At 37.0% G+C, this 25417-nt stretch overlaps 8 protein-coding genes across 8 annotated transcripts; 3 read left to right on the forward strand and 5 right to left on the reverse strand.

The window, feature by feature from the left end:
- Positions 1-383: 383 nt before the first annotated feature.
- GCK72_001468 (uncharacterized protein) lies at positions 384-854 on the reverse strand (the record flags this gene model as incomplete). Its single annotated transcript, XM_053722981.1, has 1 exon — positions 384-854. One exon carries the CDS (start codon positions 852-854, stop codon positions 384-386), a length of 471 nt encoding a protein of 156 aa, XP_053591626.1.
- Positions 855-2543: 1689 nt separating this feature from the next.
- GCK72_001469 (uncharacterized protein) lies at positions 2544-6616 on the forward strand (the record flags this gene model as incomplete). The annotated part of the gene is made up of 7 exons (XM_053722982.1): positions 2544-2804; positions 2850-2971; positions 3271-3392; positions 3806-4003; positions 4415-4485; positions 5332-5884; positions 6405-6616. The coding sequence occupies 7 exons, from the start codon at positions 2544-2546 to the stop codon at positions 6614-6616; spliced, it is 1539 nt and encodes a 512-aa protein (XP_053591627.1).
- Positions 6617-8237: 1621 nt separating this feature from the next.
- GCK72_001470 (uncharacterized protein) lies at positions 8238-12729 on the forward strand (the record flags this gene model as incomplete). Its single annotated transcript, XM_053722983.1, has 19 exons — positions 8238-8319; positions 8428-9092; positions 9137-9262; positions 9310-9408; positions 9506-9601; positions 9652-9713; positions 9782-9883; positions 9968-10275; positions 10323-10591; positions 10647-10907; positions 10950-11049; positions 11294-11418; positions 11468-11576; positions 11627-11808; positions 11853-11947; positions 11995-12159; positions 12208-12345; positions 12391-12496; positions 12544-12729. The coding sequence occupies 19 exons, from the start codon at positions 8238-8240 to the stop codon at positions 12727-12729; spliced, it is 3276 nt and encodes a 1091-aa protein (XP_053591628.1).
- A 616-nt stretch (positions 12730-13345) lies between these two features.
- On the reverse strand, positions 13346-14420 carry GCK72_001471 (uncharacterized protein; the record flags this gene model as incomplete). Its single annotated transcript, XM_053722984.1, has 4 exons — positions 13346-13717; positions 13985-14059; positions 14109-14294; positions 14373-14420. The coding sequence occupies 4 exons, from the start codon at positions 14418-14420 to the stop codon at positions 13346-13348; spliced, it is 681 nt and encodes a 226-aa protein (XP_053591629.1).
- A 2007-nt stretch (positions 14421-16427) lies between these two features.
- GCK72_001472 (uncharacterized protein) lies at positions 16428-18381 on the reverse strand (the record flags this gene model as incomplete). Its single annotated transcript, XM_053722985.1, has 5 exons — positions 16428-16743; positions 16821-16894; positions 16959-17211; positions 17285-17889; positions 18037-18381. 5 exons carry the CDS (start codon positions 18379-18381, stop codon positions 16428-16430), a joined length of 1593 nt encoding a protein of 530 aa, XP_053591630.1.
- Positions 18382-18807: 426 nt separating this feature from the next.
- Positions 18808-21802, forward strand: GCK72_001473 (uncharacterized protein; the record flags this gene model as incomplete). Its single annotated transcript, XM_053722986.1, has 8 exons — positions 18808-18869; positions 19034-19156; positions 19249-19574; positions 19774-20286; positions 20358-20743; positions 20877-21374; positions 21421-21651; positions 21698-21802. The coding sequence occupies 8 exons, from the start codon at positions 18808-18810 to the stop codon at positions 21800-21802; spliced, it is 2244 nt and encodes a 747-aa protein (XP_053591631.1).
- A 139-nt stretch (positions 21803-21941) lies between these two features.
- Positions 21942-22805, reverse strand: GCK72_001474 (uncharacterized protein; the record flags this gene model as incomplete). The annotated part of the gene is made up of 3 exons (XM_003105005.2): positions 21942-22244; positions 22287-22512; positions 22564-22805. The coding sequence occupies 3 exons, from the start codon at positions 22803-22805 to the stop codon at positions 21942-21944; spliced, it is 771 nt and encodes a 256-aa protein (XP_003105053.2).
- Positions 22806-23013: 208 nt separating this feature from the next.
- GCK72_001475 (uncharacterized protein) lies at positions 23014-25256 on the reverse strand (the record flags this gene model as incomplete). Its single annotated transcript, XM_053722987.1, has 10 exons — positions 23014-23118; positions 23199-23346; positions 23396-23571; positions 23621-23790; positions 23837-24026; positions 24075-24158; positions 24213-24352; positions 24399-24789; positions 24834-24908; positions 25002-25256. 10 exons carry the CDS (start codon positions 25254-25256, stop codon positions 23014-23016), a joined length of 1734 nt encoding a protein of 577 aa, XP_053591632.1.
- Between the last annotated feature and the right edge of the window lie 161 nt (positions 25257-25417).

The raw sequence follows: 25417 nt of genomic DNA on the forward strand, positions 1-25417 counted from the left end.
TTTGTTTGGCATTCTGACAAGGAAATCGTGGGAACTTTGGCGTATGAGATAGAAAAAAATGAGCTGAAATATATCGATGAAAAGGAAGACGAAATTTAAGAAAAGTGAGAGGAAAAAATTGGAGTACATTACAAAAAAGTATTCGTTAAAAAGGTCATGATATGAGTGAAAATTGGAAATTTGAATGGAATACAGAGTGAAATAAAGACATAATTTGAAATACAGAAACCATATAAAGAGGAAACGAAACGAATTCGGTGGAAAGGATTATTTGTTAATTTTTAAAGAAACGAAGTAAAATTTTGGTTACTGTAACACGATTTCCTCAACTATGACAGTTATGTATTTATGCCCCACAAAATGTTTGTGAAGTATTTTAAATTTCATAAGTGAATTTCTTCGTAAGTTCTTCCATTGCTTCCTCTCAACGGTAGACCTCGTCGAAAATGTTCGATAGCCCTAACATTTTCATTAATATAGTTCAGCTCATCTTGAGTAAGCTTTGCGCTTCCCTCTTCTTGTTTGAAGCAATATTTGATTTTTGGGTAAATATTCATCAATCTGGAGCATATTGGTTCCAAATATTGTGAAGCAAATCCATGAGATCTTGAAGTTCTAACATAAAGATTTTGGACTTCGAGATCAAATGTGTTGACAAGATAATTCAATAAAAGAGAGAATCCTTCAGGGATTGAAGTCCAATAGGTTGTGTACTCGAACTCGTTTTCCAGACGAGCAGGAACGTGAATCCAATTGAAAGAAAGTGTTCGATCAGAATGAAATCCACGAATATCATCACTGATTCGAAAGTTCCACTCCACTGACAAGCCATCTTTCATGCAGACTTGAATCATAATTTCGTGAGAAATTATCACATTGACAGTTGTTCGATTTATATCAATAAAAAGCCAAAAACTGGCCAAACAAGGGGAGCAGCATTGGAAATTGGAACTTCTGGGAATAGAGCCGCCAAAAGTTGTGTGCAAAAAGCTCGACTTAATGAACATATCGTCGAACACCAGAAGAAATGATCTATTCGATGAGAAAAATTCATTTACCTTACACATGTCATTATTCTTACGTGGCACTATTTTTGCTCTATTCATTTAAAACGCCATAAAAATGAAGATTGCGACACCACCGTATGGAATCCCTACGAAGAATTAAGCTATAGTTCGACCTGAAATGGGGTGATCTGATATCAGACTTTTCATATATCATAGATATAGTATGTAAATGCTATCCGGCTACAAATCGGATTTCAACAAAAAAACCAATTTTCAAATACAAAAACACAACTGTAATATCATTTTCGATTGTACCGCTTCCACAGATTCTATTGCGAAAATAAGTGATTTCATACTGTCACATTATCATTGTCTACTCTTCTATAAAAACAAAGTTGTTCAAAAATCACTGAGCATTATTAACGGTTTTTATTGATTTAAACTTGATTGACTGTGTTCATTTTCATTTTTGTGATCTGATAACCCTCTCTCCAGTTAAGTGTAGTACAGTATCCCCCTAACTCTCATGTTTTTGTCTTCATTCAATCGAATAAGTTTACTTAATTAATGCGTCAAAAAGTGAAGTTTATTACATCATTCGGGTCTAATCTAATTTGATAATGACAGCTTCATCACTCCCTTTCTTCTCTCTCCATAACCCTCATTTTCTCCTCCTCTTTTCATCTTAATCCGAAAAAAGAAGATGTTTTCTTCCTCAGAAATAGAGAGACTGCTGGCTGCTGTCGAAATTGCCATTTTTGTATATCTGGAGTCTCTTCAATCAGTATAATCTTTTCTTTGCGAAGTTTAAGGCACGCGCGTTCCGCAAATGTTTGCTAAACGGCGGCGGCGCGGCGATGGAAGGGAGGGATGGACCAGAGGAGATGCCTGACCTCGGTTACGCACACATACAAAGATGAAGAGAAATAGAGAAAAAGGTAAAAAGAGAAAAAGACATACAGTTCCTCTTCTTCTCTTCTTTTTGCCTAAAGGGCTAACCGGCAGCAGCAGCACAAAACCGGCCAAATACAGAAAAGAACACATAGAACAAGAGAGAAAGAGCAAGATTCTCAGCTTCCTCTTCTTTCAGATTCTTTTATGATTCCATCATTTTACTCAGTTACAGTACTCCTAACTCTTAGGATTCATGTCTTCTCATATCTGTTAGATTCCTGAACTCCAAATCTTAGATTCACAGAGATCGACGTCTCTTCAGAACTTCCAAACTTTTTATCTGAATTGAAGTTAGGATCCTACAATTGTCGTTCTTATCAACTCTCTGAAAAACAATTTCATTTCACATTTATTCTCCTAGAACCCAAAATTTTTCTGTTTTCTAAGGTTTTTATAGTGGGAAACATGAAATTAGGTCCGATGTACATTTTCGAATGATCTGAAAACTTTTTTCTTCAAATCTTTCAACTTTTCTAATATTCGTTTTCTCGATTGAACCTAAATTCATGAAACTCGAATTCTCATTTCTAGACCCGCCCATCTCTCATCTGAATCTATCATTCGGGTCCATTTCTTGCCCCTATGGGATCCTGTATTGGCAAGGAAGATGCCCCGGGTGCCACGACACCAGTTCACACATCTTCCACTTTGGGACGGGACACATTACCAAGTCATCCACGTATTCCATCTGCTTCTGGGGGCATTATTTCTTCATCGACGTTGACTTCTTCAAGTGGAAACGTAGTTGACAAAAATCAAAATGTTGCTCAATCCTTAACATTTGTGGCACTATTTCAATATGATGCACGGACGGATGATGACTTGAGTTTCAAAAAAGATGACGTGAGTCTTCATTTAAGACTTTCGAAGTACATTTATGATATTCAGATTCTCGAAATTCTGAACGATACCCAAGGGGACTGGTGGTTTGCAAAACACAAAGCAACAGGAAGAACTGGATATATTCCTTCAAATTATGTTGCCAGAGAGAAGAGTATTGAGTCACAACCGTAAGTTCGTTTCCTAGTTTCATACAATTTCAAAACGCTTGGTCTTTGTTGGATTTTAAATTCGTAATTTATTCAAATTGTTGCCTAATTTCTGTGATGAGAACAAAAGTGGGCCCCAACTATTTGATGATCCGTGACGCAATCATACTTTGGAGGTTGCGAAAAGGTCCAACAGAGCGGCCTAATAACCTACCAAGACTAAGTAGTTTCGAATCTGTTTCAAAAAGAAAAATGTTGAACATTTCGCTTTCTCACCCCCTGTAACTCTAGCTCCTTCATTTTCAGTTTTAATTTTTCAGATGGTACTTTGGAAGCATTCGACGATTAGATGCTGAGAAGAAACTTCTACAGAATCTGAATGAACACGGCGCTTATTTAGTGAGAGATTCGGAGAGTAAACAACATGATTTTTCATTATCAGGTCAGTTCTTCAATGAAATTCTCACAGTTTTCTTTCCCTCTTTTTCCCAAATCGCGTCGGTTTTTGTCCTTTGTCTTCTTTTGTTATGGGAAGAGGATAAAACGATAAAACACGTTTTCCCTCGTCAAAAGAAGACATAATCAAGGTTACCACGATCCGAAATGAGGGGCGCGGCGACAGTAGCGGAAAAGGGCGACCCGACCTTTTATAGTTCCGCAAATTATGGAAAAGAGAATAGATTTGTGTGTGTTCTACTAATGAGATGGTATCTTACTGATGGAATTAGAGTTTTAGAGACACCACAAATGAGTCAAGCCACGTGTCTAGAATCCGAGATTAATACTAAAAAAAACAATCCAAGCACTAGGCGTATGCAAAGCCTGAATTCTAAAAAACTTTTAAAAAATTTTCAGTCCGGGAAGATGATAGTGTAAAACATTACCGTATCCGACAACTTGATCACGGCGGATACTTCATTGCCAGACGTCGTCCATTTGCCACGTTGCATGATCTCATTTCACATTATCAACGAGAAGCAGACGGTCTCTGTGTGAATTTGGGAAAGCCCTGTGTCAAGTCAGAAGCTCCACAAACAAATACATTCACATATGGTAAGTGTTTCGTTTTCATCGACGGGAGTTCTGAATTTCTTCTCAAAGTTCCAAATCCTTTAATATTTTCTGGGTAATCACGTTAAAGCTGATTCACACGGTAATTCAAAGGGAACCTATGCAAACGCGCTCTTTTGAGAAAAATCGCTTACCTAAAATTTTTTTGTTTAAACTGAAAAACTTTGTCAAGAAATAGTTTTAAGGAGAAATATAATCGAGAAAAGACAATTTTTGAAAAAACAAAAAATATCAAAAAATTGCAATTTAGGCGTCAAATAATATTACCAAAATGTAGTCTCAACAAAGCGCGTTTGCATAGGTTACGATTGAATTATCGTGGATTCATTAGAGCGTGTTTGCAACTATAGATATTCATAAAAGCAAATAAATACCAATATATAATTGATTCAGATGATCAATGGGAAGTGGATCGTCGTTCGGTTCGTCTCATCCGCCAAATTGGTGCTGGCCAGTTTGGAGAGGTAAGCCCGCCAATTCTATTTATTTATTCACTAAAACTATGTGAAATAGTGCATAAATTTGAGAGAAAAAGAGAAAAAGTATTTGTGTGCTGACCATTTGCTGAGACTCAATATGCTCATCCGCAGAGGGGAAAAGGGATGCTCATTAATGTTTGTGTAATAGGGACAGAATATGGAATAGTCATAGAATATGAGATTACTGTTATAGGCGAATGTAAAGGTTTCTGGGTCGAAAAATTTTGTACGAGAGATATTCCGAAAAAGCAGATCATCTCTCTCTATTTGTCTGTATTTCCAGATGTCCTCACATTCAAATCATAAATTTTAAATGACTTTCAGTTGTTCTTAATTCCCGGAACTGCCTTAATCTAAATTCATCTTCTAAAATCGGATTTTTGTGTTCTTGTCCTCCAACTCATTCTTCTCAGGTTTCAATCTCATCAGTTTCTCCTTTTTTCAATGAGATAGAAAGATAAACGAACGGAATTTTCGTGTATTTTTTCCCATTTCTTGAGAGAGCACCTTTTCCCTTCTTTCGAAAAGAAGAACACAAACAAAACTGACGCGACATGAAGAGAGAGAGAGGGGGTTCCCGTGGACAGATCATGGCAGAAAGAGGCGACGGATGTGTATTATCCGGTTGTTTCTGTTTTTAGAAACTGGACAGGTGTCTAAATTTGTTTCCAAAATGAAAAATACGCAACACTTTTTCGGAAATATTGGATTTTGGGGTGTAGAAGACAAACTGGTAAATTGGATAGTGGTAGACACAAATTAAATAACTCGCCGTATTTTAAAAGAAGATCTTCGAACAAACCAACTTTTCTTAAAATTAAAATTTCTCAGGTATGGGAGGGACGATGGAATGGCAATTTACCGGTTGCAGTGAAGAAACTAAAAGCAGGAACCGCAGATCCGACTGATTTTTTGGCTGAAGCTCAAATAATGAAGAAATTGAGAAATCCAAAACTGTTATCTCTTTACGCTGTCTGTACAAAAGATGAACCAATACTTATAGTAACTGAATTGATGCAAGACAATTTATTAACATTTTTACAACGACGAGGACGTCAATATCAGATGCCACAGCTAGTTGAAATATCTGCACAAGTGGCGGCTGGAATGGCCTATTTAGAAGAAAAGAACTTTATTCATCGAGACCTGGCAGCTAGAAATATTCTGATCAATAATGGGTTAACAGTGAAGATTGCTGATTTCGGATTAGCGAGAATTTTGATGAAAGAGAATGAGTATGAAGCAAGAACTGGTGCCAGGTTCCCGATTAAATGGACTGCTCCAGAAGCCGCAAATTATAATCGATTTACAACGAAATCTGATGTTTGGAGCTTCGGAATTCTTCTCACAGAGATTGTCACTTACGGAAGATTACCCTATCCAGGTGAGTCATATTCAGTATGAAAGTGAAATTCAACGTCTGTAGAAAAATGAATTGCGATGCTTCGTAAAGTTGAATATTGAAAATGTAATAGTTCTTACGGTCTTTTTTGGAAAATTATTAATAATTTTTGCTGAATTTCCATCTTTGTAAAATACAAGTACTTTTTTGAGACCCCTCTAGTTAGGTACATATAAAAGTGGGTACTAGAAGTTATTAACTGAAATGCATTTAAAAAAGTTTCATGGTCACGATACATTTTTCAATCTCGTAACTATAATCAATATCTGTTCTATAACATATCACAAAAGCTAATATTTTCCGCAACTGATGAGCCTGTGAAACACTTTTGAACTTCTTATTTTAAACTCGAAACGTCAAAAGCTGACACATTTTGACCATAACTGTACAGCGAACATCATCTCCGTTCTAGTCTCAGAGATGATTCTTTAAACCCTTACAGTCTATTCTTAAAATAAAAACACCTGGCAGGTCAATTATATGTATAGTGCTTCATTTTCAGGAATGACAAACGCAGAAGTGCTTCAACAAGTAGATGTAGGATACCGAATGCCGTGTCCAGCTGGTTGCCCTCCAGCTCTATATGATATAATGCAACAATGTTGGAGAAGTGATCCAGATAAACGACCGACATTTGAAACACTTCAATGGAAACTGGAGGATTTATTCAATTTGGATTCTTCAGAATACAAAGAAGCCAGTATGAACTTTTAAAACAAGTCATTTGATCGATTTCTGAAATTCCTTGGGTGCCACGTCTAATGATAATTGATATATTGATACGGGTTTCGTTATGTGCACATCACATTTCTCGGATTCTTTCAAACGTTTTCTTGTAATATTTGTGAAATGTTTCTATGCTCAAAATGATCATATCGAATAAATTATTGACTCTTTGAGGGTATTGAAGTAAAAGAGATGAGTAATTTGATCGTATTTCAAACATTTCTTATGGTAGGTAAATATTAAAAAGATCGGATAAGATAGAGAGGGAGATGAGAGAGGTATGATGATGATTGAAATGGGGAAATAAAAAAGTTCAAGTTCACACAGAAGCTCAAGTTCAATAGTTTGAGCACTATTTTTTTGTCGAGTTACGTACCGTTCTTTTATTTTTTTGTCAAACTTTTCTTAGGAATCGAGGATTTTTGTATTCAGTCTCTGATCTTCTAACTTTCGCGCAGATCTGTGTCTTATTTTTCAACTTGAGTGTTCAAAGTTCCAAAATAACAATTCAATTGAGTTTTTTCAAGTTTTCAAGTTTCCAAATCCCAATCCTAAAATCAGAATTTTGAACTACAAGACTATCTACGGGGATTATTGTTTTCAACTAAAATGAAAGATATATGGCAGTCTCTCAAGCTCATTTTACATTCATGTCATGATAAAACATCAAAATAAAACGTCAGGACAAACATACACAATGGCAGACTGAAGAATCAACCGTCTTCAATTACACCTCCAAGTTAGTCTGTTTGTGAATGTAACCGAGCAGTGGAAAACCGGAAATAGACGCATAAAAACTTATTTTTGAAAGTTTCCTCATCCATCGAACTGAATTTCTAATACGGCCCCATTTTTTATGAGTTTTAGAGTAAAAACAATAGGAACGAAATCCAGAATTAGTTATATTCTTTGATCAAGCTCAAAAACATAGTTTTGAAGCGTCCAACCTCCATGTAATAGGCTTGTAGTCTGAATTTGGACTTGAAGAGAACTCCAACAACAGAAAAAGTATAACAGGTCGATTTGAAAATAGGTTGGATCCATATTCCCGAAAATCCCGCAGTGAAACACGTACAAAAAATTGTGAATACCTTATACCGTGTTCAAAATGTTGTTATATTCTAAAAATACCGTAATTTTTGAAAATTCACCATTTGAAATACCAATCTTTCCCTAATTTTTGTCTTGTCAGTTGTCAACTTGTTCTTCTCTTCTTCTCCCTGTCCACCGAATTACCTTACCGACGGTTAGCGCTCGTTCCGGGTCGCCATTGTCTATTTAACAACAGAATTAAGAAAAAAAGTTTGTGTGTTTCATTCTACTCTCCCCCCTCAACTACCCGAGGAAGAAGCTCAAATAGAAGAAACGAAAAAAGACAAAAAATTACTACTTCCATTTTTTCTGTTCTTGAATGATCTATTTTCCAGAAAAACTAATCTTCTGTTTTTTGAAATTTGTTTATTTTTTCAGACTCCAACTTCTTCATATTGTTGTTTATAAACTCTGTCTACTCCATTTTAACTCCATCTTAACTTTCAAAATAAGTAACATTTTCAGTTGTCATTACTATTTTTGTCGATGTGAAAAGAAACGAAATCATCCGAATTGAATGCAAGCTTCACCTCCTCCACCGCCGACTTCAAGTGCAGCTAAAATGCTCTATGAAGAGGGCGAAACCCATGATGGATTAAGTGAGTTTTGTGCTTTGGTCAGGGCTTGGGAATCACGAAAAATGAGTAACTGTACTTGGTCATATATAGCCAACGTAAACTGAAAACTCGTAACTTGAAACATTTCAGCGATATGGACCCCGAGCAACCCTTATCGTGTACGATCTTCACATCGTCGTGCTAGAATCTGTGTTGCCATAACTTTTGGAATTTTGATGTTTGGGCTGGGTTTCTCTGCTGGAGGATTCCTTCATGCAATAGTGTTCCCAGATGGATCCTCCTCTATTATCAAGATTCCATCGTTTCTGAAATCCTCTGATAGTTTTGAAATGGATAACTCTACGTTGATAAGACTGAGTGATGTTGGAAATAGTGTTGAACTGGAAGATACTACGATAGTGAGTGAAGAAAGAGAGGAAGAAGAAGACGAGGATGATGAGAAAGGAAAGAAGGTGAATTCGAACAGTTCTGAAGATGAAAAAGATTCTGATTCTGATTCTAATGGAGAGAAAGAGAATGAAGAAGATGAAAATGAAGAAAATGAAGAAGAAGACGAAGAAAAGAAAAAAGTGAAAATTGAAGAAGAAAGTAATAAGAAAAAACGAAGAGGTAAAAAAGAGCCAAAAGTGAACTCAGACAAATCCGAACATGAGGAGAATGAAGTAGAGGAATCTGAAAAAGAAGAAGAAAAAGAAGATGAGAATGAAGAAGAATCTGAGAAAAAAGAAAAAGAAGAAGAAAAAGTAGAAGAAGAGGAAGAGAGTGGAGATAAATTTGTGAAAGCGAACAAAGAGGTTAGTTATCTCCGGACATCTGGACATTCACACATATTTTTTAGTGTACCAACATCACGTGGTACTCATCACGTCTTCCACGAACAGCTGAACCAATTGAATATGAGTTGATTCTTCATCCAAATCTCACGAATGGAGAAGTTGAAGCTGAAGTCACTATAAGAATATTGGTTTGTCATCAAACTATGGTCACAGAGCAAAACTCTGCGGGTTTCAGATCAAAAGTGAAACCAAGCTGCTAATATTGAACGCTGAAAATCTCGAGATGGTTAGCTATGAAATATCGAAAAAAGGATCGAAATTGAAGGCAGACTTTGTAAGTTTTTGTTCTGAAAATCATAGATCATAACTTATTTTTAACTCTTCGTGAATACGAAACAATCCCTCCAAAACCAACTTTTTAACATCTACAGATCAAGTGTGAAGTGATGACACAATGGGCCTGGAAGTTTGGAAAACGATTGCATAAAGGGGATCACATCAAGCTGAAAATCAAATATACTTCTCAGGTATTTTCAGATTTTCAAAGTTTAAAAAATTCAAACCCGAACTATTGCAGATGAAGTCAGATTTGCAAGGTCTTTACTTCAGTACACATCTCGGAACTGATGGAAAGAAAACGTAAGTTTGAATTGAATTCTAGATGCTCAGTTAATGAACTCTCGGTGTTTGGCAAAAACTAATTTCAGAAAATCAGCTGCGACCCAATTCGAACCAACATTTGCCAGAAAAATGCTTCCTTGTTTTGACGAGCCGAACTTCAAAGCAACATTCCAAGTGTCCATTATCAGGTCAGTACATTTGTTTTCAAATTCTCATTTATCCGATGCTTTGACTTGCCAAAAAGTGGGTCGTAACTATGTGAATATTTTCAGAAACGCTAATCATATCGCAAGAAGTAACATGAATTTACTAATGTCAAAAGAATATAAAGATGGGCTGATCAAAGATGAATTCGAGAAATCGGTGAAGATGTCGACCTATTTGTTGGCTGTTGCAGTTTTAGATGGTTATGGATATATCAGAAGACTCACTAGAAACACAACAACACCAATCGAAGTTCGACTGTACGCTCCAGAAGATATGTTAGTTGGACAAGCGGAATTCGGTCTTGATACGACGATTCGAGCATTAGAGTTCTTCGAACATTACTTTAATATCAGTTATCCATTGGATAAGATTGGTATGGTCATTGTAGAATTGTGTAGATCAAACACATTACTCTTTCAGATCTCCTTGCCCTCGACGACTTCAGTGAAGGTGCCATGGAAAACTGGGGACTCGTCACATTCCGTGACTCTGCTTTATTATTTAACGAACGAAAAGCGAGTGTTGTTGCAAAAGAACACATTGCACTCATCATTTGTCACGAAATTGCACATCAATGGTTCGGTAATTTAGTGACGATGGACTGGTGGAATGAAGTATTTTTGAATGAGGGATTCGCAAATTATATGGAATACAAATGTGTTGATGAGTTGTTCCCTGATTGGAGTATTGTGAGTTTAGATTCTCTCTGAATCTTACAGATTTATCTATTTTTTCCATTTTCAGATGAGTAGATTCTACGCAGAAAACCTGGCATTCAGCCAAGAACCTGATGGATTCTTGAGTTCTCGAGCCATCGAATCAGATGATGATGACAGTCTTCTCAACTTGTTTGATGCTATCAACTATCATAAAGCTGCTGCAATAATTCATATGATTGCTGAAATGGCTGGGCAGAAGAATTTCCAGTCAGCATTGATTGAGTACTTAAACAAATATGCATATGATAATGCCATCGGAGTTGATTTATGGAAGATTGTGGAGAAGGTTTGCCAGTCATTCCTTCACTAAAAATAGATACATTTCCAGCACGCCAATCTCCAAGGAACCGTTTCAATCCCGGATCTCGCTAAAGCTTACACAACTCAAGTCGGATATCCATTGATTACTGTAGAAAGGGTGGAAGATGGTATTCTTGTTCACAATCAGACGAGATTTTTGTTTGCGGAAGGAGATAAAGCAGAAGAGAAACGAGGAGACTGGAAATGGCCGATTCCAATTAGTTACAGGCAATTTTCAATTTGAAGAGACACCGAGACTGTATAGTTTTCAGAGCATCCAACGCGGAAAAGAAAAAACTTCATTGGATTCAAGCCGATGATAAAAACGGTTTGTATATATCTTTTGCAGTTTTAATATTTGTTCTGTTTCAGTAACATGGGAAACGACATCAAATGACTGGCTCCTTCTGAATACTGGCGGGGTTGGGTACTTCAAAGTTCTTTATGATTCAGAAACTTATGGAAAACTGATCAAGGAGCTCAAGAATAATCACAGTGTAAACACAGTAATCTCTTTTTAAAACCTGCAATTCCACAAGTTTTCAGGCGATTTCCCCCATCGACCGATCAATGATTATTGTGGATTCATATGATCTTTCAAAAACATCACTTCTCAATATTAGTGTGTACATGGATTTGCTAGAATATGTAGAAAGTGAGTTATCTTATAATTTGTTCCTTGAAACAAAAGAGTTTTATTTGCAGAAGAAACCGATAAAATGACTTGGTCAATTGTGAGTAAACAACTTCGAACAATTGAATCACTGATCGAAGATTCCGATTATTTGGATATATTCCAAGACTTTCAACGAAGTATTATTATGAAATTATATGAATCATTGGATTGGGATGAACAAGGAGCAACTCCAAACCAGAAGAGATTGCAGGTAAGAAACAAATGATTGAAATATTGTAGTCTTTCGTTTTCCAGGTTGACATCTTCGCTGTCGCATGTCGTTTGAGAATCAAAGACTGCACGAAACAAGCCTATCAACGATATCTTAAATGGGTCAGCAGTGGTGTCAGGTAGTATTTCTCTTTCTTTCATCAGACCGAATGTATCGATATTCTAGAAACCCTGAACATCATATGATTGCATTAATGGAAGGAGTGAAACAAGGAGGAACAACAGCATGGGAGAGAATTTGGAAGGCTTACAAGACTGCAGTCAGTCCATCGGAAAAGAATAATATTATTGGAGCATTGACAAGTACGAAGGATGTTACTCTCATCAATCGGTAGGTTTCCAGAATGAGAATCTCTGTTCTAGAAGTGTTTCTTTCCAGAATTCTCAAATATTGTTTGGATGGAAAAATCAAAGCGAATCTGATTCCACGCGTCTTCTCGTATTTTGCATTGAATCAACACACACGGAACACTGTCTGGAAGTACTTCAAGAGCCATTTCAACGAATTTCATGTTATGTGGGTTAACCTTTTATGTGTTTCAATCGCAATTCCATTTCTCAGATTGGGCAAAGGATCTCTGATGGCTAGTTGTGTGAAATGTCTTGCTGAACCGTTGAGTACTGAAAACGAATTAGAAGAGTTGCAGGAGTTCTTGAAGAGTCAAAAGGTACTACTTCTCGGACAGTAGATATGTCATAATTTATTAATTTGCAGTTCGAAGAGGATGGTCAAATTAAAATGGAAATGACCTACGAGCAGATTGAACTGAATATCCAATGGAGAAAGTTGAATGAAGCACAATTAGGAAAGTGGATAAGTAAATGGGATGAGCGTAGAAGAACATTATATAGAAGAAAGCGGCATCGTCATAACTCTAGGCATCTTGTTTCAGCGTTTTAATTTTAGTTTTAAAACTTACATTTCTTTTCACTTCTTTTCCCGAGTTATATACAAATCTCCTTCTCAAATTTTCCATTTTCAAAGGTGCTTTTCATTTCAATTATTTCATTCAATGTTATTTTTCAGCTTTATTAAATGAATGAAAAACGTTTTATCCAAATTGTAAGTTTAATTAAGTTCACTTATCAGATATTCATCGACAATTTCAAAATTGAAGTTGCTAACATCAGAAATCCTTGAGTTCGGAAATGTCTAAAAACGTTTGATTAGAAATTGAGCCTTTGAAAATTCAAAGAGATTAGGGGCTGATCACTGAGTAAGTGTCATCGAATTTCTATTGTGCACAATTCAAGGAGACCAACTTGAAGCAATATATTCATTTTCTTCATGAAATACAAAAATAACCGCAGAAAATATAGGCATATTGAGAAAAACTCGGAGCAAAACAGATATAGATGGATAAAATGACACGTTGCTGTCAACCAAAAGCTTAATAAGAAATGGCTTCCAATTAATAAATCTAAATTTATGTTTGGTTGATAACAACATATCATTTTAAAGATGTTACATTTGAAAAACAGCTGGAAAACCCGACAATTTTCTTCTGATTCATTTCCTAAGCTTCTTCTTCTTCCTCTTCTTCTTCATCCCATTCTTCATCTTCTCCTTCTAATTCCTCATCGTCAACCTCTTCTGAATCCTTCTTCACATCCTCTGAAGTCGCTGATTTTGGGGTTGCAAGTGTTATCGTTTCAGTTGTTTCAGCTTCAACGTCTTCTTCTTTTTTCACTTCTTCTGAATCCTTTTTCTTCTTCTCACCGTCTTCATTCTCTTCTTCATCCTCTCCTTCAGCTTCATCTTCATCCCACTCTTCATCTTCTTCATCTTCTTCATCTTCCGTCTTTTTCTCATCGGATTTTGCAGCTGCTGTCCCTCCATCTGTGTTTTCTTCCGGCTTTTCAGCACCATTAGTTGGTACATTTGACTCCTAAAAATTCAAGACTTTCCGTTTATTCAAATATTCGAATGTCAGAATGTTAAGAATTGTGTTTTCACTTCAGTAGAACGAGTATGCTCAAAAGTGTTAAAACTCAACACACACCTTTGTTTTGAGATTTGCTGAATAATGCAGCAACACACTTGTTAGCATCATTCACTCGAATTCGGTTACCCTGAAAGAGAAGAGTTAGAAAAGGTTAGGTGTTATGAGGGATTTCAGATCAAACTGGAACAAACATAACAGAGAAAAACTTACAATAGCATCAGGCAGTAACCTCAAGAACTCAGTGATCGTATCTGCTTCCACTGACGTATCAAAGTCTTCGTAATCCTAAAAAGGTTTTCTCAATTTTTAACAATCTTAACAGGTTAAAACTCACCCCAAGATACTCGTCTTCATAGAAAAACTGAGGTGGCAAAACAGCTCCATTTGGTCCTTTCTTCGATGCATTCTCTCTCATAAATTTTCTTTGTTCCGCATGTTCTGGTTTAGTGATATCAATTGAATCAAATGGAATACCTAGTCCATCAAGAATCATCAATGTTCGTTGGACCCGGTATTTTGTCTGAAATTTTCTGAATTATATTGTTTTTTGGTTGTTTCGTGACAGTCTTCTTTTTTTCCATATTATAGTAAAACGAACCTCTGGGTTAGCAGTTGCACTTGCCACGTAAACTTTCAGAGGAGCCATTCGGAATGATTCTGAAAAAAAGCTATTGCTGAGCATAAAGAAAGAAGAGTGGGGTATGACAACTTGTTCGAAAACGAAATTCATGGAAAATCTAGAAGTGGGCGGAGAAAGAAAGTTTACCAAAAGGACCGCCGGAGACTGGTACAAAAAGAAAAAAAGCAATTGAAGCGCTTAGGGATTTACAAAAAAAAAAGAAGCGTCCACAAAGAACAGAAAAGGGCATCGACTAAAAAGGGCGTCAGATGATGTGGATGGATGAATTGAAGAGAAGAGATGGACATGGTTCAACGAAATCAAATAGTGAAAGTACAATAGAACTTTTTGAGAAATGACATGGAGGGAGAACATGGAAAAAGACAGAAGGGTTCTCTTCTCCGGGGAATTCTTTTTTGGCAGTCAGTATGAAGTTTTTCGGAAAATTGGGGTCCGTCGGAGGGAACGGATGTTTCGAATTTCCCGGGGACTTTTTCAGAGTCACGATGAGTCAGAAACAAGGAAGGAAGCCGGAATGTTTTCGTAATAAAAACTGTTCTAAACGAATTTTCAGATAATTAACTGAAAATTGATACTGCAAGGCTTCAGATATTGAAAATTCTTTCGACGTAATCTGGCATCAGAACCAAAAATAGTTCAATTCATATTAAATCTTCATAATTTTTGCTTCCATTATGTATATAAAAATGACATGATGTATTGTAACAACCGTATTCAATTGATACTGGAATAGGTGATGTTATGCATAGTGTAATCAATCCATCAAGCGGAAGTTATCTATTGTATTCTTTATCGAATGTAGTTATGCGAATGCATAGCTACAGTAGTACGAAATTGCATCTACGTCCAAAATCGAGACACCACAAAAACCGCTTGGTGGTGTCATGTGGACATGAAGGTTTAACTGAATGGAATAGGTGAACATTGTTGATTTTCTAATAAAACAGTATTTTTCAGAAGTTTTTAGCAGTTAAAAATTCCCCTAATTGTAACTAATTGCTTCTTGTGTTCATACCATTTCGAAAAAAGAATCAAAAGATTACTGTACAAAAAGTGATAAATCAGGTGCTACTCGAATGGAAGGAGTCTCCTGACCACTTCTTTCTTTAAAAAAAAAGCTTCTGTTCATTCTTTTTTCGGAAAACAATGAAAACTACGGAAAGAGGAGACCCATTGAAGAGGAAAAAGAAGAAAGTGAAAGTGCACACAAAAAGAAAAAAGCAAGGGGCACAGAGACTACTGATGCATGCATTGAGAAAAAAGACCCCCTAACTGGACACACAAGGGACCCCAGACGACCCCCAGTTAGGAGAGGGACCACAGTAGTCACTCAAATTGGGACATTTCATGAGAAACTTCCTGCGTCTCTAATACTCGGATTGTCTGATTGACTGGAATCTCTCTATCTAACTGATAGATTGGGACAGAAAGTGTAGTTAATGGCATCGAGAGAAAAGGCGCGGCGCCTTGGTTTCCTTCTCTCTATCTCTCACTTTTTCAAGTGTGTAGGAGGCTCTGAGAGCTTTTCCTGTGCTCTCACTACTGCAAGGATGCTCAGCAGAGGGGGCTGTCATGTATTTTTGTCGGCGTTTCGATTTGATGGCATGATGTCTCTTGGGGGAAAAAGATGGCACCAAGAGAATTGTTGAAGAAAATGAAAAGAGAGAAGAGAGAGATGGGTTCCAAAATGTTTCTTCACTCATTTTCTTCTTTTTTGTCTGTTCAGCTTTGGCAAAATGAAAAATGGAAATGATTTGTTGTCCGACGACTCCGAGAAGTGAAGGCAATAGCATAACAAGTTGCTTCACTCATGCACTATTTGAAAAATAGTAGCAGTCTTCCGTTTCAAAATTTCGGAAACTGGATTCGAAAAAATGTAATAATTTTATTATTTACACATAGACAGATTCTGCAAGAAGAAAGCTAGTTTTAATTGCATCACAGCAGAGCAGCAAGAGGGGAAAGGTGAACCAGTATTTAACACAAGACCAATAACAAAAAACATGAGTATTCCTATAATTCTTCTTTAATTTTAAATTCATCGTCATCATCCTCTTCTTCATGTTCTTCATCATCTGAAACATGCCCATCCACATTATCTACCTCCTCAACAGGTTCTCCCATGAGGGCAGGTGGACTCCTGGAGTGACTTCCATCGACTGGTGCAATCTCTATCAATCCGAATTCGTCAGCGTATTGAAGGGGTTCACAGAACCTTTCACTATCTATTGTGAGTACATATTGACAAGTTTTTGGTTCGGTGAGATGCATTGAGAATGAGAGTGCACTGTGATCAGCTGTCGCGCAACGGATTCGAACTTCCACGTCTCTGTAAATAAAAACTGGAATGTGTGTCTGATTGCTTCTGATATCTGTTATGTCTGCATGTCTGAATTCATCACCAACCTATGAGCTTGAGTCTCATCACAAATATCTCCTTTTGAGTAGATATGTCTGATTTGATGAATTTGGTCAGGACCCTGGAAAACAAAAATTATATTCGCATGCATTTCTATAACTCCAACTTTCTTATTTTAAACCTACCTCGATAGCTCCTCGGTTCTTTGGGTCTAATTTAACCCATTCTTTATGAACGACTTCATCAAAAAGACCCAATAAAATATCAGATCGTTGGCCGTTAGCATCTTCGTGAAATTGGATAACATGCTTTCCATAACAGAATTCATATTTCCACCATCCAGTTCCTCCAACAATACAATCTTCTCCAGTTATGATACGGTTTACTGTGTGATGAACGACGGCTGGATTGTTGGCAAGTGATTCTTTCGTTTTGAATCTGAAGTTTCTTATTGAGAAATTTATAAAACAAAATATGATTTCGGAAAAATCCTTTTTTATGAGTCCCCCACCTTTTAACTCCACTTAAAATGTACCCATGTTGATTGATTTCTCTCAATTTCTCAAAATTTGCAGCATCAATAACTCCTTCATCTTCACGCTCTTCCAGCTTTGAATGTTCTTGTTCATTATTTATCGTATATTCTCGTTTAAATGTAGAATCGTGAAAGTCATCGAGGCGTTGAAGTGTCTTTGGTTTAGCTTCATTCTCGTTTTTCGCATCTTCATTCCAACATAAAATCTTATGATCTTTCTTCTCAGATAGTTGATATTCTGGATGTCTACACAATAGATCAGTCATGATCACAATCTCATAATGACAAGATGATATTTCGGTGACCGAAAGAATCTTATGCTGCACTTTTGCAACACAGATATACACAACATCCGTCGTTCTTGGTTTTCCAGTCACATCACATGTTGTACCGTGATTGTATGTAACCGAGTAATATGGATAATCTTCGTTCTCAATTCGTCGCGTTTGAGGTTTTACATGTTCATTCGTGGATGCTGTCAGAGCGGAATCAAAATTTCCAAGGAAGTATTCAGTCAGGGCGACATGTCCAGCTATATTCTTGTCTTCGTGGTATTGCCGCACGTAACGACCGTGACATACCTGAAATTAAGTTTATTGACAATAACTAAATTCTAAAATTTTGCTTAAAGTTTCAACACTTACAAAAATGTTTTAACTTTATATTAACGTGAGACTTTATATGTTCTGATGATTCCAGATTTCAGTTTTCAAGATGAAGTAGCTAACCTGATAAGTCCAATATACATCTATCAAGAACGAGCACATACTGTCCTTATACAACATTGTCTCCAATAATTTTCCAGCCGTCGGTCCCGAATAGTCGATGGCCTTTTTCTCGTCCGGACCAATATGTGGCAGTTTACAAACGAATCGTTCATTATTCCTCGACATAATCTTCACATAATCATCTGATAATTCACTGTCTTCTAGCGGAGGAGGGTCTTTGATGAAAGTGGAATCACTTGTGAATGAAATATAATAGTGAATTGAATCATCGATTTTTTCAGCTTTGTTTGCAGTGAAAAATGAAGAAACTAGTAGGATAATTGGTATCCGAAGTTGAGCCTTCATTCTGAAAGTTAATCGCAGTTATAAAAAAATCAAAAGTTTCAGAAAATTCTAGTTCTTAACGAATGTTCACGAAAGTTTGTGAAAATAAAGTATATCTAATCAGCTATCATCCACGGTAATTTCACATAATATATTTCAGTTTAAACCTCAGTTCCAGCTAAAATACGTTGCTTAAAATGAATTATCTGCATTAATTGTCGTCAGTTGTGGTGTTTTTCCGTGGAGAGTCCGCAAACAGTGCGACGGAATAGAACAGACTTTTAATTTTTGGAACTTGTTGCACGTTTATTTAGTGCAAACCAAACTTGGTGATGGCGAATAATTCATTGTAAAAAGCAGTCTGAAAATATTTATTCCTTGAATTTTTGAGTAATTGGACACCGGAACCATCAAGTTTCTTGAAGGAAAAAAAATTTGGTAGCCACTATGTTAGCCCAAGATTTTGTGAAAAAAGATGATCGGAACTTCACACCAACACAGTCCTCCAGGTAATTTTTTTCAAAGCTGAATAAGCTCAAAAGTGCAATTTAATTATATTTTTCAATAATGGGCGTGGTCTTACTGCACCCTCAGTAGCGTGAGAGTTGTATATATGAAAAAAAAAACACCTGATTAGAACTGAGAACATCATAAACGTCCATTTTGTTTTCAGATCCGCTTCATACTTTGTCGTCCTCGTGCTGACCAAAATTTTAAGATGTATCGGAATATTCTTTGTCGACATTCTGGCGAAGAGTTCGCACATTGTAAATCTTCTTTGGTTATGTAAAATAATGTAAGTTTTTGACCATGGTATAAAGATTAAGTTTGATTACTTCTAAAAATATTATTTTTCTAAAAAATGTAAAGTATAAATTTTCATTTCAGATGTACATGTATTCTTTTCCCACTACAAAAACCACTATCTGCCGGAAAGTCGCTGAAACGAGGTCTTTTGCCGATGATTCTGAAGTTATCCCTACTGAATGGAGTAATTGAAATCCTCTGGTTTTACGGAATTACATTATGTGGTCCACTTCGAAGTGTTCTAGTTTTTGAGCTGAGCTCTACTGTATTACTCTCTGCAATTGTGTCATTTTTCAAAGGAGGAGCTGTCTCAACAACATCAAAAACGAGAGGATTCTTCCTGCTTATTGTTGGATTCGTCGCACTTTTCTTGATGGATAAAGATGGAACTATTGAAGATCCTCACCGTGAGTTTAACATATTTGCTCGAATTAAAAAACACCTCGTATTGATAAATTTTGAGAACGAAAATCAATGTTTTACTAGGTATTTATCATTTAAAATTAGAGGGCTATGATTTTCTGCATATTCGGTGTGTTTGAATCGGTAAGAAAAATACGTTAACGAACCCAACTCGTATCTGGCATAATAGAAATTGTTTTTCAGACACCACCCATGCTCATCATAGTGGTCTGAACCACCTATTCTACCATCTGATTGGGTTGTTCGGAATGGCTGATCATAAAGGAGGTCTCTGCATTCTCATTTTATCGCTGTGCCTTCGTACTGGATATGAAACAACGTTCCGTCATTTGGCAGTGGAAGTTGGTGGAGCAAAGAGACTTTATACTCTCGTAACAGCTGGCAGTGCTGTTATTCTAACTCCAGTTGCTGTTTTATCGTGGGCACTTTCATCCAGTTCCATTGCATCCATGGGATTCTTCGAATACTCTATCCTTCTCATCATCGTTGCCGTATTCGTATTTGTGCTCGATTTTTATGCTGAAAGCATTTGTTTCCAACATGTGGCAGATCCAATCATGGCGGCTGCCCGTTGGTCATCAGTAACGATGTTCGCATGCGCATTTGGATTGGCATACTTGTGGTATGGGCATCAGAACCTCGGAGATCATGCATTGACTGGTGGAGTCTCGATTACAGTGGTCTGTTTCATTCTCGGTGAGTTTTTGAAAAACATTAATTAAATAGTTGTAAACCGAAACGAAAAATTGAATTCGTTTTTTTTTCAGCTTCTATTTCTCTCACTCATTCAAATGCTCCAAAACATAGAGGAGGACAATTTGTTGGAATCTCGAATACTGGTCTTCCATTATTCACATACGGAGAGGCATTCCTCCAGAAAACTTCAAAGTCTTTGATGCGATTCATGAAAGATACACTCAACGAGATTCTGGCGAACAACGATTCGAGAAGAATCTTTTGGTTCCTTTGTGTTAATTTGGGATTCTGTGGAATTGAATTTCTGTACGGATTCTGGACAAACAGTTTAGGATTGATATCCGATGGATTCCATATGTTATTCGATTGTAGTGCATTGGTTATGGGATTAGTTGCATCTGTTATGGCTAGATGGCCTCCATCGAAGCATTTTACTTTTGGTTTTGGAAGGGTTGAGGTGAGTGAAAACGTTTCGAACGATCAGAACACTGTCAGATCGGCGAATCTTGAGCATTAAAAACTGAATTCAAGCAATATAGCAAAAAAACAATCACTACTAATTTGAAAAATACGAAATTGAAGTTTTTCAGATTCTCTCCGGATTCATCAACGCTCTCTTCCTCTGTGTCATTGCTTTATTCATCTTAATCGAAGCATTAGAACGACTATTCGATCCACCAAATATCAACACAGACCGTCTACTGTTCGTAGCAGTTTCTGGACTTTTAGTGAACTTATTCGGAATGTATTCTCTCGGAGAACACGGCCATTCACATGGTGGATCCTCTCACGGACATTCTCACGGAGGTGGTGGATCACATTCACATGGACATTCTCATGGAAATGCTAATATGCAAGGAGTATTCCTTCATGTTCTTGCTGATACGCTCGGATCTGTTTTCGTTATCATTTCTACATTATTGATTCAATGGTTCGGATGGGTTTGGGTTGATCCACTGTGTTCTCTCATTCTTTCACTACTTATCATTGGTTCAGTGTATCCTCTTCTCGTTTCGTCTGTGAATACTTTACTACAAGATATTCCGGAAGAGGACGAGTTTGAGTATCATGTCAATGAGATTTTAGAGGTAATTTCGATTAATAGGTGTTTTCCTATGTTTTTATTGTCTACAGATTGAACACGTGGAATCGTATTCGAATGCTCATATGTGGCAGCATAATGATATCAACGTAGCAAGTGTACATGTACAAGTTAAAGATGAAGCGAATGCACAAATGGTTCGGCATCGTGTGGCAAACATTCTGAAGAGCACTGGAGCCGGCCATTCGACAGTGCAAGTAGAAAAGAAGGCATTTGCACATAGGATACAACAATTGTGTCCGAATTACAAAATTGGTTATACGGTACGATTTAGGGAACTTCTGTTTTATGACCGTTTCTGATTTCCAGGTTGTTCGCGGATCTGTGATAAGAGACAAAACACAACACGGGCATTCCCACGACGATGGCCATGGACACTCTCATGACCACAGTGGAGGAGGACATCATCATTAATTTATTAGAATAATTTATTGTTTACTGTTTTTTGTTCCTGCTTTACATGCATCACTTCAAAATATTAGAGTATTTTCAAAATGAAAACGAAAGTATTTATAAATTAATTTATTAATCCATGGAATTTACGTTTACAAATTTAGTTTCCTGCCCACTTAGGTCCTCTTTTCTCAGCGAAAGCGGTCATACCTTCCTTCCGATCATTCGTGGCAAACGTCGATTGGAACAACTGTTTCTCAATTTGGAGGCCCTGATTTAAAGACGTTTCATAGGCCGAGTTGACAGAGTTCTTCACAGTCTTGACGATCAACGGAGAGTTTTTGGCGATTTTATCAGCGAGAATTACAGCTTCTGATACCAATTGTTGGGTTGGAAAGATTTTGCTGACGAGACCAACTTCTTTCGCATCCTGGGCACTCAAACGGTCACCGGTGAGACATATCTGGAAAATAATGAGTTGCTTCAGATCTACAGTATCCCTTACCTCCATTGCAATCGATTTATTCGTGAATCTCGGCCATCTCTGAGTTCCTCCTAATCCTGGAATTGTTCCAATATTGATTTCAGGTTGTCCGAATACTGCATTTTCTCCAGCATAAACAATATCACACATCAATGCAAGTTCTGTTCCACCGCCCAGTGCAAATCCATTGACAGCCGCAATTACGGGTTTTGTGATGTGGGAAAGAGTATCCCAATTGTTGAAAAAACTGGGAAAAAAAACTATAATTTTCTATGAAGTAATTCATTTTTAAGCGTACTCATTCTGAAAAACATCGGCGAACTCCAACTTCGCCATCTCTTTGATATCAGCTCCGGCAGCAAAAGCCTTCTCATTTCCTGTTAAAACAATCACATTGTATGATGAATCATGTTCCACTTTCAGCAAAGTTTCAGACAATTCTTGCATCAATTGACGGCACAAAGCATTCAATGCATTCGGACGGTTCAGAGCAATAAGTGCCACGTTTTCAGCAGCTCCAGTTCGAGTCAAAGTAATCATTATTTCAGAAGAACGAATAAGAGAAACTCTGTAACTGAGACTGTGACCAAATACATTTTATATCGAAGAAAGAAAAAAGATAAAAAGAAAGAAAACAATTGTATAGATAAGAGAGCACACCACCAGCAATGGCATGATTGTTCGCACAAAAGAAGATACACAAAGAACGAATAAAATTGAAGTTATTTAGAGAGGAACATGATGAGAGCTAATCGAGAGGGAATTCACTGAATGGCATCTTTATGACTGCTGTTACGATTGGAGTCGCACGTTTTTCATGAATCAGGAGGGCTCGGACTTCACTTGTTGTTGCCTGCGAAACAAAGTTTTAAGTTTGAAAAAAGTTTATAATGCATTTCAACCAATCAACTTCTATCTCTTTGTCTCACTCACTCTTTCCGGGTCCTTGCACGTCAGAAGTGTTGTATACGTGTACGCGTGTCCAGGAGTCAGTATTGGGACCATCATCAAAGGTGTCTCGAACTCGTATACTTCCGGATCACAAATTATTGATATTTGCATATCATACAAATTTTGTCTGCTGAAAACAAACACGTGAAATGAGAAATTCAGTCATTAGCCTACTGTACCTTGATGACAAAAGTCGGACAGTCATTCTGTGTGTTGGCCCGAATCCATTAATATCAACAGCGATTTCAATTGGAAGAGATGAAGTTGTGGAGACGGAAGAAGTTGCACTTGATGCCAGTGCAAGATACGACTCCGCAACTTTGAATTTCATGTTGAACAAGTGTTTTTGATACGCCTGAATTGCTTCGATTTATTGAAAATATAGAGGACTTTGAGAGTTTTACATTATGAATCTTTGATGAAAATTCCAGTTCTCTTTGAGTTTGATCAATGAAAATTTTCGTCTTTTTTGGAATTTGAAGTTTCAAAGCATGTGCCGGAGGGACTTCATTGAAGTCTTTTCGTATATCAAAGTTTGCAGTTCGACGGAAGATTTGGATACCAAGTGTTCCATCTGAAATCAGAAGTTGTTCAAGAATATATCTCTTAAAAAAGAGAACCTTTGAAGCATACAATCAATGAAGAGTCCTCTCTTCCGTAACATCCATATTTGACCCAAGCCAATGGCTTCTGGAATTTGGTAACATCCAACAAATAACTATCATTATACATTCGAAGTTCCTTATCAAATACAGCAATCACAGCTGACAGTTGTTTGGTTTCATAGTAGAAAGGTTCAATCATTTTCACCTGAAATATAGTGATTCCAACTCTTGCCTTCAGTAAAGTATTCCAAACCTTATCTTTACACTTCGCTCTGCCTGTCTTCTTTCCTTTGAAGTTACAGAATGTGATATGATCTTCAGTGGTTGTATATACTATCTGAAAATAATTTGAATGAGATGCGTGGAAAGTTTAAACAATTAGAAAACTCACACTTTTATTGTGTAATATCATGGAAGTGATCATACTTTGTGACACAATAATTGGTTTGTATTCTGTGTCATTTCGCTTTATACTGAATATCAACGAGTCTCTCGTATGAACGAAAATTCGATAATCCACATCGAAATACCCTTAGAAATGGATAATTATCATAATCACCCAACGAACCTGACATACCATAAGTTCTGATTGTAACTGGAACCGATTGCAGTTTAATTTGTTGAATAATAGTGAATGCTTGTCCATCAATCAGGAAAACATCACAATGTTCAGTTCCAAATACAAGAATATCCATTATATCAGCTGCTGATTTCGTTAGTTTCGCAATGCAAGTTATCGTTCCAGAATTCAGAATTTTTCCACCGATTTTTTCAATCAAAGCTAATTTATCTTCATTTGATTTCGAAAGAATATATGTTTGTGACATTGGAGTCAATTTCGAGAATGAGACATCAGTAACGAGACGTTCGAGTACTGTAGACAACGTGTTCGGATTAATTTTGTTGGATGCAGCAGCCTTCCATGCTTCTAATTCTGTTGGTATAATTGGAGAACTGGGAACAGTGAACTGAATGAAACGATGTGAAGCTGGAATGAAATATTCACGATTACCTTATAGAACGGCTTCATATTCTTGTATACTAGAAGTGATGATCCGGCAGCAACAGCTATAGTTGGGACAGCACGCTGAAAATTGTCCTTTGAAACTTGTGTATTCGAAAAATGAAGTTCGACACTCAGTGACAATAAAACAGAAATAAAACCTAGATTTTTCCTTACTGCCTCATTCACAAAATGCATAATTGCAGTTGGACTTTCAGCTAAAGTGCACTCTTCATCTTGATCGACATCTTTGAAAACTCTCAATTTCATATTCATTCCTCGATGTCCTCCTGTTCCAATTATCAATTTCGATTCACTTTCATTGTAAATGGGACCAAGTGTGACACATGTCGATGGACAAAACACTTCACCACTTTTCATCAACACTGGTGCCGTCCATTTCCGTGAATTTTCTTCCATGGATCTCGCCATGGTTCTGCGAAACTATTTGTTTTTATATTCGAATTTAAAAATGCAGAAGTATAAAAAGAAAGAGGTGCAAATTGAGAGCTGGGCTCTCGTGCTCGGTGAGCATGCGTAGCGAGTTTCCATGGCAACCTGGAGTCCCCCTCCCTTATTCGTTCCCCTTTTGG

The sequence above is a fragment of the Caenorhabditis remanei genome, chromosome I (assembly GCF_010183535.1).
Source record: "Caenorhabditis remanei strain PX506 chromosome I, whole genome shotgun sequence".
Classification (NCBI taxonomy): Eukaryota; Metazoa; Nematoda; class Chromadorea; order Rhabditida; family Rhabditidae; genus Caenorhabditis; species Caenorhabditis remanei.